General features: G+C 50.1%; 1 protein-coding gene across 1 annotated transcript; it reads right to left on the bottom strand.

Moving 5' to 3' along the window:
- Positions 1-1,157: 1,157 nt before the first annotated feature.
- LOC127583462 (transmembrane protein 52-like) lies at positions 1,158-5,478 on the bottom strand. The gene is made up of 5 exons (XM_052039485.1): positions 5,400-5,478; positions 5,224-5,273; positions 4,802-4,837; positions 3,910-4,064; positions 1,158-2,326 (listed from the first exon to the last, which is right to left on the bottom strand). The coding sequence occupies exons 1-5, from the start codon at positions 5,454-5,456 to the stop codon at positions 2,043-2,045; spliced, it is 582 nt and encodes a 193-aa protein (XP_051895445.1). The 5' UTR covers positions 5,457-5,478; the 3' UTR covers positions 1,158-2,042.
- Between the last annotated feature and the right edge of the window lie 8,395 nt (positions 5,479-13,873).

Raw genomic sequence — 13,873 nt, 5'->3', positions numbered from 1 at the left:
AGAAAAAGCCCAACTTGACTTCCTGTGACATCTCGTACACCCTTTTCAGGAAGTCCCCAGAAAACCACTGACCCGTGGTCACCGTTGGAACATTTGCTGCACACAGTTTTTATCTTGTTGGCTCAGGGTTACGTTTTTGTCGGGACACATGGGATAGCCCCCAACTCCTCCACAAACAAAACCACGAAATCTTTTACACAACTGGGATACAGCAGACAGGGCAACAGTTTAACATCTCATCCAAAAGATGGTGTGCCACTGTCACAAGGGTAATGTTTGTGACCAGAGTCCTACAATACTTCAGGGCAACACAGGGACAAAGTTTCTAATGAGGTAATCCCATCAGCACCAAGTCCCACCAATGCTGTTGTACAATGCAAAGTCCAACCATCTATGGATGAGAACCGGGAATACTGACAAGAGTGTCCAAACACTAGGCTGCATGTCAGAAGGTGGTGATAACCTCAGTCCTTCCCTCACTCAAGACAAACTTCCTACAATCCCGATTTGGAAATTCATCTCCCTCAGCACTGGATCTAAGTATCCCAAGGCCAGGCTACTCACCAGAAGTACAACACTAACTACCACCAGGGACAATTAGGGATGGACAATAACTACTCAAAACCCATGAAAAATTTGAAAACCAACGATTTCGTACCACCATCAGCTACCCAACGATCTACATCCAACATTTTCAACTTTTATTGCAGCAAGTGAACATTCTGATTGCTCTGACCTGGCCAGTTTCATTGCCCTTGAGCTGGAGTGAACGGAGCCACCTTCTGTAACCTGGTTGTGGGACCGATACAAGCAGAAATATTGAAAGACATTGCTATAGGGCGACGATGCCCAGAATTCTAGGGGTCCAGCTTGCAGAATGCAAAGATGCAGCAAACTTCGGAGCAAAAAACAAGCAGCACACTGGAGGCTCTGTGGATAAACAACCCTGCTTAAACGTGGGAGGTGAGGAATGAGGTTAACACAAGGCTGTGATCCCACTAACACTCAACTTCAGACACTTCCCACAAAGGAGCAGGAGGCAGCTGGCTCCAACAGGTATTAACCCAGGCAGATGTTAACCCAGGAAGGTAGACACTGTACCTTCCAATGATCCAGATATCACAGCAGTTACAGAAATTTGCTCTTTGAATGTTTATTGCCAATTCATATGTTAAAAAATTTAAAAAGTTTGCAAAGAACATTTTATAATAAAACAATAAAGATTTTATAAATAGCATAACTATACACATTCATTAAGACAAAGAATTAGTCACTTTACTTTAAACATTCTCTTTACGTAAACAAAACCTTTGTTACCAACTTCTAGGAGAGTTATAATGTCCTACTTTGATGTTGTAAGCCAACATATCCCAAACTTTTGGTCCAAAATTAATTTCAAATTACTTCATTGATCTGTAAATAGCAGTGGACCCTTTATAATTGGGTAGTCAGCCAAAAAAAGTGCTTAAATTTATTTCAAGGATTGGCCAGCTTTGTCATGACTGAACGAACCAGGGTAATCACCAGCACGGGTGACGTTCACACCAAGTCATTGAGAATGGGACAATTGTGCCGTTTACTTTGTCCAACTCTGTGTTGGAACAGAACAGTCTGAATAAAAAAAGTATAATATTCTTGAAGATTCCCAAATAAAATTGATATTTATTGTCACAAAAGAGTAGGTTTAAGCCAAGCTTTCTTTAACTTGGAAGAGCTCATTTTAGGCTTTGAGAATTTTAGCTGCAAAGGTGCTGGCAGGAACAGAATTCATCCCAAATATGGAATCAAAAATTCAAACACTTGTGCATAATATCTCTTGCTGATTGTCTCGATTCCATGATTTTCAGGTGTTACTTGCATTGATGGCGCCCTGGGTGATAGACCCAGATAAACCCAACCAGTCAGATGTCATTACTCAGTAATGGAGATTTGCAGCAATTTGCTGAATACAGTTCATGTCCTGAAAAGATATTCACTATCAGCACTCCAGATGGCTCTGGGCCCCAACAGAGGTACAGAGACAAATGAGGATTCAAGAGTTCTCATTGCTGTGACAATGCTGACGAGGTCCGTTCAGACATTCCCTCTGCAGAACTGGACCCGTCATTCCTTTCTGGAATTGGAGTCCCATTCCCACTTGAATTCTCTGCCCCGCTCTCTGGTTCAGAGATCTCAGGCAGTTTGGCCATTTTCAGGGCCATCTCGTAGGTTGGAGGGTTGTCAATGGCACAAAGGCTGTACGGTGGAGGAGGCAACATGAACTGGGTGGGATCCTGCAATGTGATGCGGTTCCTGCCGGCGGAGACGTACTGCAGCGAGCTGTTTGCTGGGAAAGAGAATGGAGAGTTAAATAGATTTACCAGAATATGAAATAAGTGATAAAGAATTAATTTATCATCTTTGCTCACGGCACTTGAACAGCGTTGAAAAATGACAAGGATTAGAAAGTTAAACAGACAAAACTTCATCCAACAGAGGTTTGGGGATTTGGACAATGAATCACCAGAAATGACTGCTGGAGCCCTCTCCAGAGAGTTCTTACAACTGAGGCTGTTCAATCTCTTGTAGTGTTCAGATAATGTTTACATTTTTAAACATTAAACCTTCAAATGACAACTTCCTCAATGTCATAACTGCAAGATTTGCTTGTTGATAATTTCTCTGCTTTAGGCTGGGTGCAGGTGGTGGGTTCCAAGCATCAACAGTTTGCTAAGATCTAGAATTTGTTCAAGTTGCTTTCATTTGGGACTTCCAATTGTGACCATCCATTGGTCATCCAGCCTCTGGGGGCTATAGTGTGTTACTGGCCAGCCCAACTCTGTCCTCGTCCACCACATGGATCCCTCAACATGGGCTGCTGGACACTAACCTGGACAGTCCCTGGGGGTGGGGAGGGGGGGGGAGAAAGTTGGGGGGGGGTCTAACCAACCACCACACCAGTGATTGGTGAGGGGTGGGGAGGAAATCTGTCCTGTCCTAGTTAGCTCAGATAATGTACAATAAAAATCATCCTGATCCAGGCAATGTAAAGGTATTAATGGTAATGTGCTTAATCAGACATCACCTGGAAGGTCCCCTCCAAACCACACACCATCCTCACTTGGAAATACTTCACCACCACCGGGTCAAAGTCCTGGAGCTTCCTCCCTGACAACAGTGTGGGGACACTATACCTCAAGGACTGCAGCAGTTCAAGAAGCTCACCACCCCCTCCTTAGGGGCAACTAGGGACGGGTAATTAACTGCTGCTCAGCCCACATCCCTTGAATGAATATGAAGAAGCCAACGGGCAGAAATGCCGGTCCCGTTCACCGAACGGTGCTCCTGGGTTTCAAAATATATCTGATTCCGTTCCATCACTTGGTGACAAAGGATGCTGGGAAGCTAGCCCAGGCATCTCCAGGTGCCCACCTCCTGGTGGGGGTGTCAGAGATCGGAGGCAGGTTTGACCTAGGCAAAGGATTCTCCACCTCCTCTCAGGTAGACTGAGAACAGTCAGAAGCAGTGTCAATGTAGCAAAGCTCCGTCCTGCCAGGACCAGAGGACACTGGCTAAAGAAAAGTAGGAGCTCGTGTCTGGATGACCGTGCAACAAGTGACTTGGATGGGTAGCAGATCCAACAGTCTTCGTCCAAACTAGAACATAGAACACTACAGCACGGTACAGGCCCTTTGGCCCACAATGTTGTGCTGACATTTTATCCTGCTCTAAGATCTATCTAACCCTTCCCTCCCACATCGCCCTCCATTTCTCTATCATTCAACTAAATCCAACTAAAGGGAGCTGCAGGGGAAAGCGGAAGGGAGGAGGCTGGTCTACCGAACAGACAGGAGAGACACATAGTGGGCCAAATGGCCTTGCTGTGCTCCATCATTGGAGTGAATCGGGGTGAAGTGGTTTCTTACTTACGTGATATAGTACTGTCATTATCGATGGCAATCACAGTAACCTCGCAAGGTCTGGTGGCAAATGTGGGGATTTGGGGCTTGGCCCTCCTGCAACACTTCACACAACTGGCTGCCACTCCACACACCAGCAGCAGGAAGACTGTCAACAAAATCAACCTGGAAGGAACCGGGGAAACCATTTACACATTTGCACAAACACTACAAACCTTATTAACAGTTGTCAGCCTTGGTAACCACCACAAGACAACAAACTACTTGTGAAAACAAATCTGGTCTTCAGGGCCGAGCTCCCCTAGAGGAACTGGTGACCGTGGTGTAATTGGCATCTAATTCTCCAGAGTCACTTACACCTGGATTCTTGGTCACCTGGTGAAGGTCCTGCTGCTTCAGTCTAGTCTGTCACTACTTGTGGCATTCACCAGGTGACCAGTTCAATACCAGAACTCATCCAGTTATACCAAGGGTGGACAACAGTGGACCATCCCAGCAGTGGATCTAATTAGGGACATTTATCCCCTGGGAGTCAATAAAACACAGACCAGAGAAGTGCAACTTCACAGAGTAAAAGGCAGCAGTGCAGGCTGGGGTTTGGATTCTCATCTCCAAATCCCTGGGTGACACCTTTTGCTCCCAAGTCTCCAAGGAGCCACAGCATCACTAAACGGATCCACAGGTAGCAGCACAGGTGAGGAGTGAGGGTCCATCACTCTCCACTTTCCCAGTGAAGGGCTCACACAGGCTCCGTCAGAACCATTGCCTTGGGAAAGCTGAAACCTGAAAAAGGCTCAAAGTCTCTGCCACCCCCGGGCGTCAGCTCCCAGCTCCGGGCACTGAAGCAACTGGTTTACCCCCCTCCCCCCCCCCGGCGCTGGCAGGGGAGGGGGGATACTCACCACACGTACCACAGGCGGGTCCAGTGCGAGTGGCAGCTGTGGAGAAAGAGAAAGATCCCATCAGTTCGGACACCCTCCCGGGCCCCGCGTCTTCCGCTCGTATTTAAAACCTGCATTTGTATAGCGCCGCTCAGCTTCTCAGAGCAGGTTGGTGATAAAGTAAAAGGGGTGTAGGGAGCCTGTGGATGAGGAACCTGCAGAAACAGCGGGTCGAGCAGCGTCGGTGGGGGGAGCAACTGTCCGAGGGGCTGGTTCACACCCGGTGCGTCGGGCAAGTGGCGGAATATTCTGCTGGGAGGGGTTCTTACCCTGGGGGGGGGTCCCGCGGGGGTGCGGGGAAGGGGAGGGAGGGGGTAGAAGAGGGGTTCCCGGGAGGGGAGGGGGGGTCCCGCACAGGGGAGGGGAGGAATCAGCAGCCTCACCTGTCCTGGCCCGAACCTTCGCCACAGTTTTGAGCCTCGGTGATGGCGACCTGGAAGAAAGAACCAAGGCGGTGAATCCGGACCGGGACCGGGACCGGGAGCGGGGGCGGGGGCGGGGGCGGGAGCGGGGGCGGGGGTCAGGGCCCGGCCGGGGGAGGCATGGAGTCCCCACTCACCTGCAGGAGGCAGAGGAGGAACACCCCGGGGGTCGGCGCGGAGGGACTGCTCCCCATCTCCGCCTCACCGACCACTCGCTCCGGCGGCTTCAGCCTCTCATGAGAGTCACCGCCCCCCCCGGAGCCATTTATAACCGGCCGTCCCTCCCTCTCCTCCGCCCCGCCCCGCCCGAGACCGGCACCCTGCGTGTGACGGGGGAGGGGAGGAGGTGGGGTGGGGATTGCTGGGGGCTGAGTTGGGGGGGGGGGATTGCTGGGGGCTGAGTTGGGGGGGGGGATTGCTGGGGGCTGAGTTGGGGGTGGGCTGCTGAGGGTGACGGGGATTGGAGGGTGTTGGGATGGTTGGGGTCGGGAAGGGGGGGGGGTCCCCGGTGTGTGGGGGTCCCGGGGGTGGGTCTGAGCCCGTTCCCCGACTCGGTGCCGCTCGTTGTCCCGGGAAAGGTGCGGATCTCCGGACACAGTCGGCGGGGGTGTTGTTACCCCGGTGTGGGGTGTGTGTGAGGGGGGAGAGGGGGAAGGTGCGGGGACCCGGAACCCCCCCCCCCCCCCCCCGCAGGGAGAGGGGGACGTGTTCAGCAGATAAATGTCACCCTGTGAATTGAAAACCACAGGTTCTCGTCCAGATTTGGAAGGAGGGAACGTGTTGAAAATCCTTCCCCAGGTAACCGCAGAATCTGTGCATCGGCGCGGGAAGGATTCCAACTCCCGGTGAAGTTGGGGCAGTAATGATTTTTTAAATTTTAAACACCGATTTTCATGATAAAACGACATCCGAAGGGAGGGCGAGTGCAGAAACCTTCCCATTCGCGCAGGAAGGCTGATTGTAACTGGGCAAGTCTCCGTCACAGGGCGACTTACCACGGGCAGTGGCCTTTGGACATCATCTTTAACATACTAAGAAGCTCCACAAGGCTTCACAGGAACAGCTGCCGGTGAACGAGAGCCGGCAGTGGTGAGGGCAGGTCCGTCAGAGAGGAAACTTGCGAGTGTGATGTCAGGGGTTTAAAGAGGCAAACTTGGGAGGTCAGATGAAACGTGTTACAGCAGTCACTGTGGACCAGAGGGCGCACGGTACAGCAGAGGAGAGAGCAGCGGTACCTGTGCTCAGGTCACTGAAACTGTTGGCAGGACAGACGAAGACAGTGAATAAAATTGAAAATACTTTGCTATATCTGGTCTGTGGTTAAAATTAACATCATGCAGATACATTAGGGACATTTAAGAGACTCAGATAGACACGTGAATGATAGAAAAATAGGGGGCTATGTGGGAGGGAAGGGTTAGATAGATCTTAGAGCAGGATAAAATGTTGGCACAACATTGTGGGCCGAAGGGCCTGTACTGTGCTGTAATGTTCTATGTTCTATGTAAAAGAGCAGGCGTGACTCTGTGATTACTGTAGAGAGTCACAGAGTCGTGACTGACCTTTATAAAACACCGGTTTGGACACCGCTGGATTTGTCCAGGAAGGATGTGACGGCTTTGGAAAGTTACAATTCCAGGGATGAGGGACTTTAGTTCTGTGGATGGACTGGGGGTGCTGCAGTTGTTCTCGGCTGCAAGGGGATTTGACAGAGCAGTTTACATTTATGAAGGGTCTACCTGGAGTAGATGGAGAGAAGGTTCCCGTTGGAGGAGCAGTCGAGAACCAGGGAATGAAGGCAATTGGCAAGAGAACCAAAGAAATAAGTTTACAGGTTTAAGGGGAGAGGGCGTGGCAATGAGCCCAGGTGGATAGTCTTACATTGAACCAGTATGAGCTCGATGGGCTGAGTGGCCTCCTTCCACGTTGTAACTTTTCTATGAAGAGGAAGACCTTGAGTGGAGGAGGTTTCAGGAGGGAAGTCCAGAGTTTGGGGTCTGGGTTCCTGTAGCCACGGATGCCAGTGGTGGAGGGACGCTGAGGTTGCCTGGAGTGGGGGAGTGCGGAGATCTCGGAGTGCGGTAGGGCTGGAGGAGGTTAGAAAAGGACGGAGGGACCACGGAGGGATTCAAAAACAAGGAGGAGAAATTTGAAATTGTGCTTAAGTGGGAGCCTGCATAGGTTGGAGAACACGGGGCGATGGGAGAAAGGGACACGGACAGAGGCGTTTTGGATGACCCCAAGTTTATTGAGGGGAGGACGAGGGAGGCGAGCCCCGGCTGTGTCGGAACCGTCAAGAATAGAACCCACAAAGGCACAGAGGGGGGTTTCTCGGTATGTGACCGAGGTGGTAAGGTTGGGCAGTGTTACAGAGCTGTTGGTGGTTGATCAGCCTGAATGTTGTCGATGAGAGGAGGGTGCAGACACCAGTGATAACGGGTTGGCCTGACCATCATCCCCTCCTCCTGTCCCATTGACATTCAGAGCTGCCATACAACAACACTCCACAGGTAGGCACAGGGGCTCTCCTGCAGAGATAAACAAAGAGGGGTCTGTAATGTACAAGTGAGGTCTTGCAGTGACATTTCAAAGGTCACCAATAATTCATAACGTGGAGAATCTCACTGCAATGAGGAGGCCATTTGGCCCATCACGTCTATGCTGGGAAGATGCTCTCCCCTTAATCCCACTCTCCCATAGGGTGTTCCCTTCCTGCAATTCCTGTTGAATTAACCTGCAGCCTGACCCAGTCCGTGCTCCCCATCACAAACCCGCTTTAGTTAAAGGCAGTCACCTGACCCACTTCCTCTGTACTTGGATGGATTCGTGTGCTGGGAAAGTCCCATTTCTTGTTGCTAGGGATAGATGCTAATTGCAAAAGTTATTTTGTGCCAATCAGTACTCAATGATTTAGTGACTGCTTTAACCAGTGGGCCACCACACTGTGATGGTGTGAAGAAGAGTTATCCCTGCTGTCTTGGCCAATATTTCTCTTTCAATCAAAATAATTAACTGGTTATTGACTTTGTGGAATCTTGCTGTGATTTAATTAGTTGCCGTCACAACAACACCGACAGTTCAAAAGTACTCCATTATCTGTGGGACTGATGGAATGTTCTGGGATGGATGTGCAAGGTGCTGTATGAATGCAAGTCTTTGTTCTTTGTGCTTTGCTTTCTGTTCCTTGATCCAACCGTGCTGTCACTGGTGGATGGGGGTGTTGCTATATAAACAGATTTTTTTGGACAAAATGCCATTTTCCTGAGCTATCGTTTACCAGGGTGGTGTTTGTGTAAACTTTCATCCATCGTCACTTTGAACAGCTTGCAGGGCCCCACATGGTCTCCTCTTCCTCCACCTGCATGTTTGGACTGGACAAGAATGCTGCACCTCATCAGTTTCTGCTGCGGTAAGTACCCTCAGTGGATGGGGTTACCGCAGGACAGGACCGCAGCAGCGAGGGCAAAGGTGAAACACCGGCCCTGGGGGCAAAACGCAATCTCCCAAACTCACTCCCTCCTCCAAAAGCATCTTTAAGCACACCCTGTCTCCCGTCTGCAGGGTGAACACAGAACAGTACGGCACAGGATCAGGCCCTTCAGCCCACCATGTCTGTGCCGACCCTGTTGCCAATTTAAACTAATCCCACCTGCCGGGAGGGTCCGTATCCCTCCATTCCCTGCCTGTTCATGGGCCTGCCTGAATGCTCTTGTATCTGCTTCCACCACCTCCCCCATCAGTGTGTTCCAGGCACCCACCACCTCCTGAAGCTCAGCCTGAACAGAGGCAGAAATGTTGATACTTTCTGTGTAAAAAAAAATTTTGCCCATAAATCTCTTTAAATTTTCCCTCACCTTAAACCCATGCCCTCTAGTATTTGACATTTCTACACTATCTACCCGACCTGATTTCATTATTTTATATATTTCTGTCAGGTCTCCCCTCAGCCTCTGATGCTTCAGAGAAAACAATGTAGTTTGTCCAACCTCTCCTTATAGCTCACACTCTCTAATCCAGGCAGCACCCTGGTGAACCTCCTCTGCACCCTCTCCAGAGCCTCCACACCCTTCCTGTAACATGGCGACCAGAACTGCACACAGTGCTCCAAATCTGCTTAACCAAAGTTTTATACAGCTGCAACATGACATCCAGACTTTTATACTCAACACCTCGACTGATGAAGGCAAGCGTGCTGTACGCCTTCTTTACCACCTTATCTACACGTGTTGCCACTTTCAGGGAGCTGTGGACTTGCACCCCAAGATCCCTCTGTACCTCGATGCCCCCGAGGGTCCTGACATTTACTGTACACTTTCCTCTAGCATTTGACCTCCCAAAGTGCAACACCTCCCACTTGTCTGGATTAAACTCCACCTGCCATTTCTCTGCCCACATTTCCAGCTGACCGACATCCTGCTGCGTCCTTTGACGACCTCCCTCACCCGCCACAGCTCCACCAATTTTCACGTCTGCAAACCTACCGATGAGCCCAGCTACATTTTCATCCAAATCATTTGTCACAAACAACAGCGGGTCCCAGCACCGATCCTGCAGGTGGTGGCTGGACAATAAGACTAACAGCCCTCACTCGCAGCCTGAATTTGGGGCATTTCTATGTGAGGATGCATGTTGTTCTTGGGAAATATATACAGAAATTTCTGCCATAAAATATAGCACAGAAAGAGACCATTCAGCCTCACCCCTCCATGCCAGAGTTTATGCTTCACGAGCTCCTCCTCCTGTCTTCCCCTCACTACAGGTATGACCCACCATTCCTTCTCCCTCAGACCCTGGCCCAGACTCCATATAACTGCAGCCAGATTGTTCACCTTAACTACACCCCTTGGGAGTGAGTTCCTGACAGCCATTTGGAAACTTAACCCAGTCTCCTGGAATGGTTCAGTGCCTGCCTCGCACCTGTTCGGTGTGGTCACCTCTCCCTCCTCTGCAACACCACTTTACAGGAGTGCAGAGGCCACACTGGTGACCACAGCAGGGCAGTGAGGACAGAGATACACACCCCCGATACCCTCAGCGGGGTCTGCACTGGAGTGAGGCAGACTCCTCCCCACTGCCGGACACTCGATCATTGCAGTGACTGCAGCTAAACCACCTGGGCCACGTGGCCTGCCTTTTCATTTGGTTTCTGTGGGACAGAAAGGGTTAACATTCCTCTCCCAACCCCCGCCCCCCACACACACTAACCAGCAGTGTTAGCTCCTCCACTTCCCTGTGTCTGCAGCAGTCACCCAAGGTGTTTAGAGACGGAGATGTTTTGTGGTTGGAAGGGTGCCAGTGAAGCGTTGAGAAGGCGAGTTGCTGGCATCCAGCACACTCCCCACACCTCCCGCATTCCCGGTGATGCAGCTCGGAAATCGGCTAACCTTTCCACAGGAAGTGAACCGTGGGAATGCTTTCATTGCCACCAGGTTCCTGTGTCACTAGCCCTGTGCCTATGGGAGACGATGGTTAGAACATTGACCTGTTCTGTAGAGTGAATCAGTCAGGTCCTGTCCTAACTGGGATCTGTGTGGGGTCTTCCTGTGCAAAGCACAGCTTCCCCATGTTGTACAGACAGTGGCCACACCACAGCTAATTACTCTGATGAAGGGGCTCAGACCTGAAATGTTTCCCTCACCACAGATGCTGCCTGACCTGCTGAATCTTTCTGGCATTTTCTGTTTTTGTTTCACGTTTTCAGCAACCAAAAGTTTTTTTGATTTTTATTCGCTAACAATATTACTTCATTGGTTGTATCTTGGGACATAGAGTCATAGAGTGATACAGCACGGAAACAGGCCCTTCGGCCCAACTGGTCCATGCTGACCAAGGTGCCCCTCTAACCTAGTCCCATTTGCCCATGTCTGGCCCATGTCCCTCTGAACCTTTCCCATCCATGGACCTGTCCAAGTGCCTTTTAAATGTTGTTCAAGTACCTGCCTCACCCACTTCCTCTGGCAGCTCGTTCCACATACTCACCACCCTCTGTGTGAGGAAGTTCCCCTCTCACCTTAAACCTGTGCCCCCTAATTTTTAGTTCCCCTTTCCTGAGAAAAAGACAGTGTGTGTTCTCCTGATCTGTTCCCCTCGCGATTTTGTATGCTGTTGCGGTGGGAGATAGTGTGACCATTCACTTCTTCCTATCCCTTGTAGCATTGGAAGCTGTCGATGGTGTGGAGAGGGTGTAACCTGTGCCTGACTAACTCACTGAGGTCAATGCCTTCCTCAGAGACCCACAGGTTCCCTGAGTCTGCAACCTTTCTCTGTTCCTGTTAACCACCAAACACAAAAGGGTTAAGTATTAAATGAATAATGAACCAGGCTTATTTCAATAATGAGTCACAGGAAGCCCTAGCTGATTGAGGCAAGTGTAGCTCGATCCAGACAGGGGATTGAACCCAGGACAATGACATGAAAGGAGCAGGAGGAGGCCATTCAGCCCTTTGAACCTGCCCCACCATTCATCAGGATCATGGCTGATCATCCACATACAGTCCCCTCCCTCCACATATCCCTGATCTAACACTTCCTTCAATATATTTAATGATTTGACATCAACTGCCTCTGTGACGGAGGAGCCCGCAGGTTCACTGCTCCCTGGGTGAAGAAATTTCTCCTCATCTCAGTCCTTAATGACCGCCCCAGTTTCCCCGATTGTGGACCCCCCAGCGTCAGGGACACCTTCCTACACCTGCAGAGAGAATTGTCTGCAGTCAGCTCCTGTACCATCCAGGACCTGTCCCGTCTCATTCTTCTAAACTCAAGCAAATATAAACCCAGTATCCTCAGTCTCCCTTCACACATCGTCAGCCATCTCGGGGACGGCCCCCAGCAGGAACATCTCTCCTCAGACCAAAGCTCTCCTCAAGGTGGGGTCTCATCGCAGCCTGCACAATGGCAGCAGGACAGCCCTGCTCCTGTGCTCATTCTCTCGGTATGAAGGCCAACATTCGACTTGCCTTGTTAACCACCTGCTGTAGCGGCTTCCTTACCTCCGGTGACTGGTACACAAGGACACCCAGGTCTTGCTGCGCCTCTGTCTTTCCTCATCACTCACCGACAGATAATAATCTGCCTTCCTGTTTGTGACACTAAGGCTGATAACATCGTCCTTACCCACATTATACTGCATCTGCCCATTCCCCGAACGTGTCCAGTTCACTCTGGAGCCTCTCCGCAGCCTCCTCACAGCTCCCACTCCCACCCAGTTCTGTCTCATCTGCAAATGTGGAGAGATTATATTCAATTCCCTCATCCAAATCATCAAAATGCTTCATCGGTTTCTGGGGCCCCAGCACTGATCGCCGTGGTACCCACTCATCACTGCCACCCCAGAAGACCCTTTCATTCCTACTCTTTGTTTCCCGTTGACCAGCCAGTTCTCTTTACATATCAGCATCTATCCCCCCATCCCATGTGCTTTAATTGTGCCCGCTGAACTGTTAAGTGTGACCTTGTTAAGAGGCACATGAAGGTTCAAATACACCTTGTCCACTGGTTCTCCCCATCCTCAAAAAATCCCGGCAGACTTGTATTCTGTGATCTGTCTGGCTCTGTGAGGTGCCAGAACAGATATTGGAGGAATCTGTTTATTTCCAACTCAAAAAAAAAGACATTTTTCTACTTATGCTCTCAGAAAGGAAGTTAGAATTAGGAGGAGCTGGATCCCAAACCAGCCCTGGGGTTGGAACTGGTTTATTATTGTCACATGTACCGAGATACAGTGAAAAACTTTTGTTTGCGTGTCATCCAGACAGATCATTCCCGTACATTGAAGTAGTGAAAAAGGGAAAACAGAATGCAGAATCTAGTGTTGCAGTTACAGGGAAAGTGCAGTGCAGGCAGACAATAAGGTGCAAGGGCCACGACGAGGTAGACAGAGAGATCAAGAGTTCATCTGTTAGTGTGTGAGTGGTCCATTCAAGAGTCTGATAACAGCGGGATAGAAGCTGTCCTTGAGCCTGGTGGTACGTGTTCTCAAACTTTTGTATCTTCTGCCCGATGGGAGGGGGGGAGAAGAGAGAATGTCCGGGGTGGGTGGGGCCCTTGATTATGTCGGCTGCTTTAGCAAGGCAGCGGGAAGTGTCCTTTTCCAACAAGGAATTGATTCAGTTTGGCCAGTTAGTTTTTGCTTTTCATGAAGATAAAAGAAGAAAGTGCTGGAAATCCTCAGCAGGCCAGCCTGTATCTGTGGAGAGAGGAACAGACTTAATATTTAAGGTCAAGGGCATTTCATCAGAAGCTTCTAACCTTGCTCAGTTCTGATGGAAGGGCATCGACATGAATCGTGGACTCTCTCTCTCTCTCTTGGTCTCTCTCTCTCTCTCCCCACAGATGCTGCCTGACCGGCTGAGTATTTCCAGCAATGCAGCCATAGAGTGCTGGAGAGATACGACACAGAGACAGGGTCTTCGGCTGACTGGGTCTGCACTGACGGTTATGTTTTGAGTATTTCTGTGTCTTTACCTGTGTTAACTGTGAGCACTTCAGGGAGAGTCTGGAGGATGCTTTGACAGTTTTTTGTGTGGAATGCAGATGGGGTTTTCATCATGTGACATGTGACATCACCTCATGCCCACATGACATATGATCAAAGGGCACCCCATGGAAA

This window comes from Pristis pectinata, chromosome 26 (assembly GCF_009764475.1).
Source record: "Pristis pectinata isolate sPriPec2 chromosome 26, sPriPec2.1.pri, whole genome shotgun sequence".
NCBI lineage: Eukaryota > Metazoa > Chordata > Chondrichthyes > Rhinopristiformes > Pristidae > Pristis > Pristis pectinata.
The sequence above is the reverse complement of the archived record's forward strand: the minus strand, read 5'-3'. Positions and strand labels throughout refer to the sequence as shown.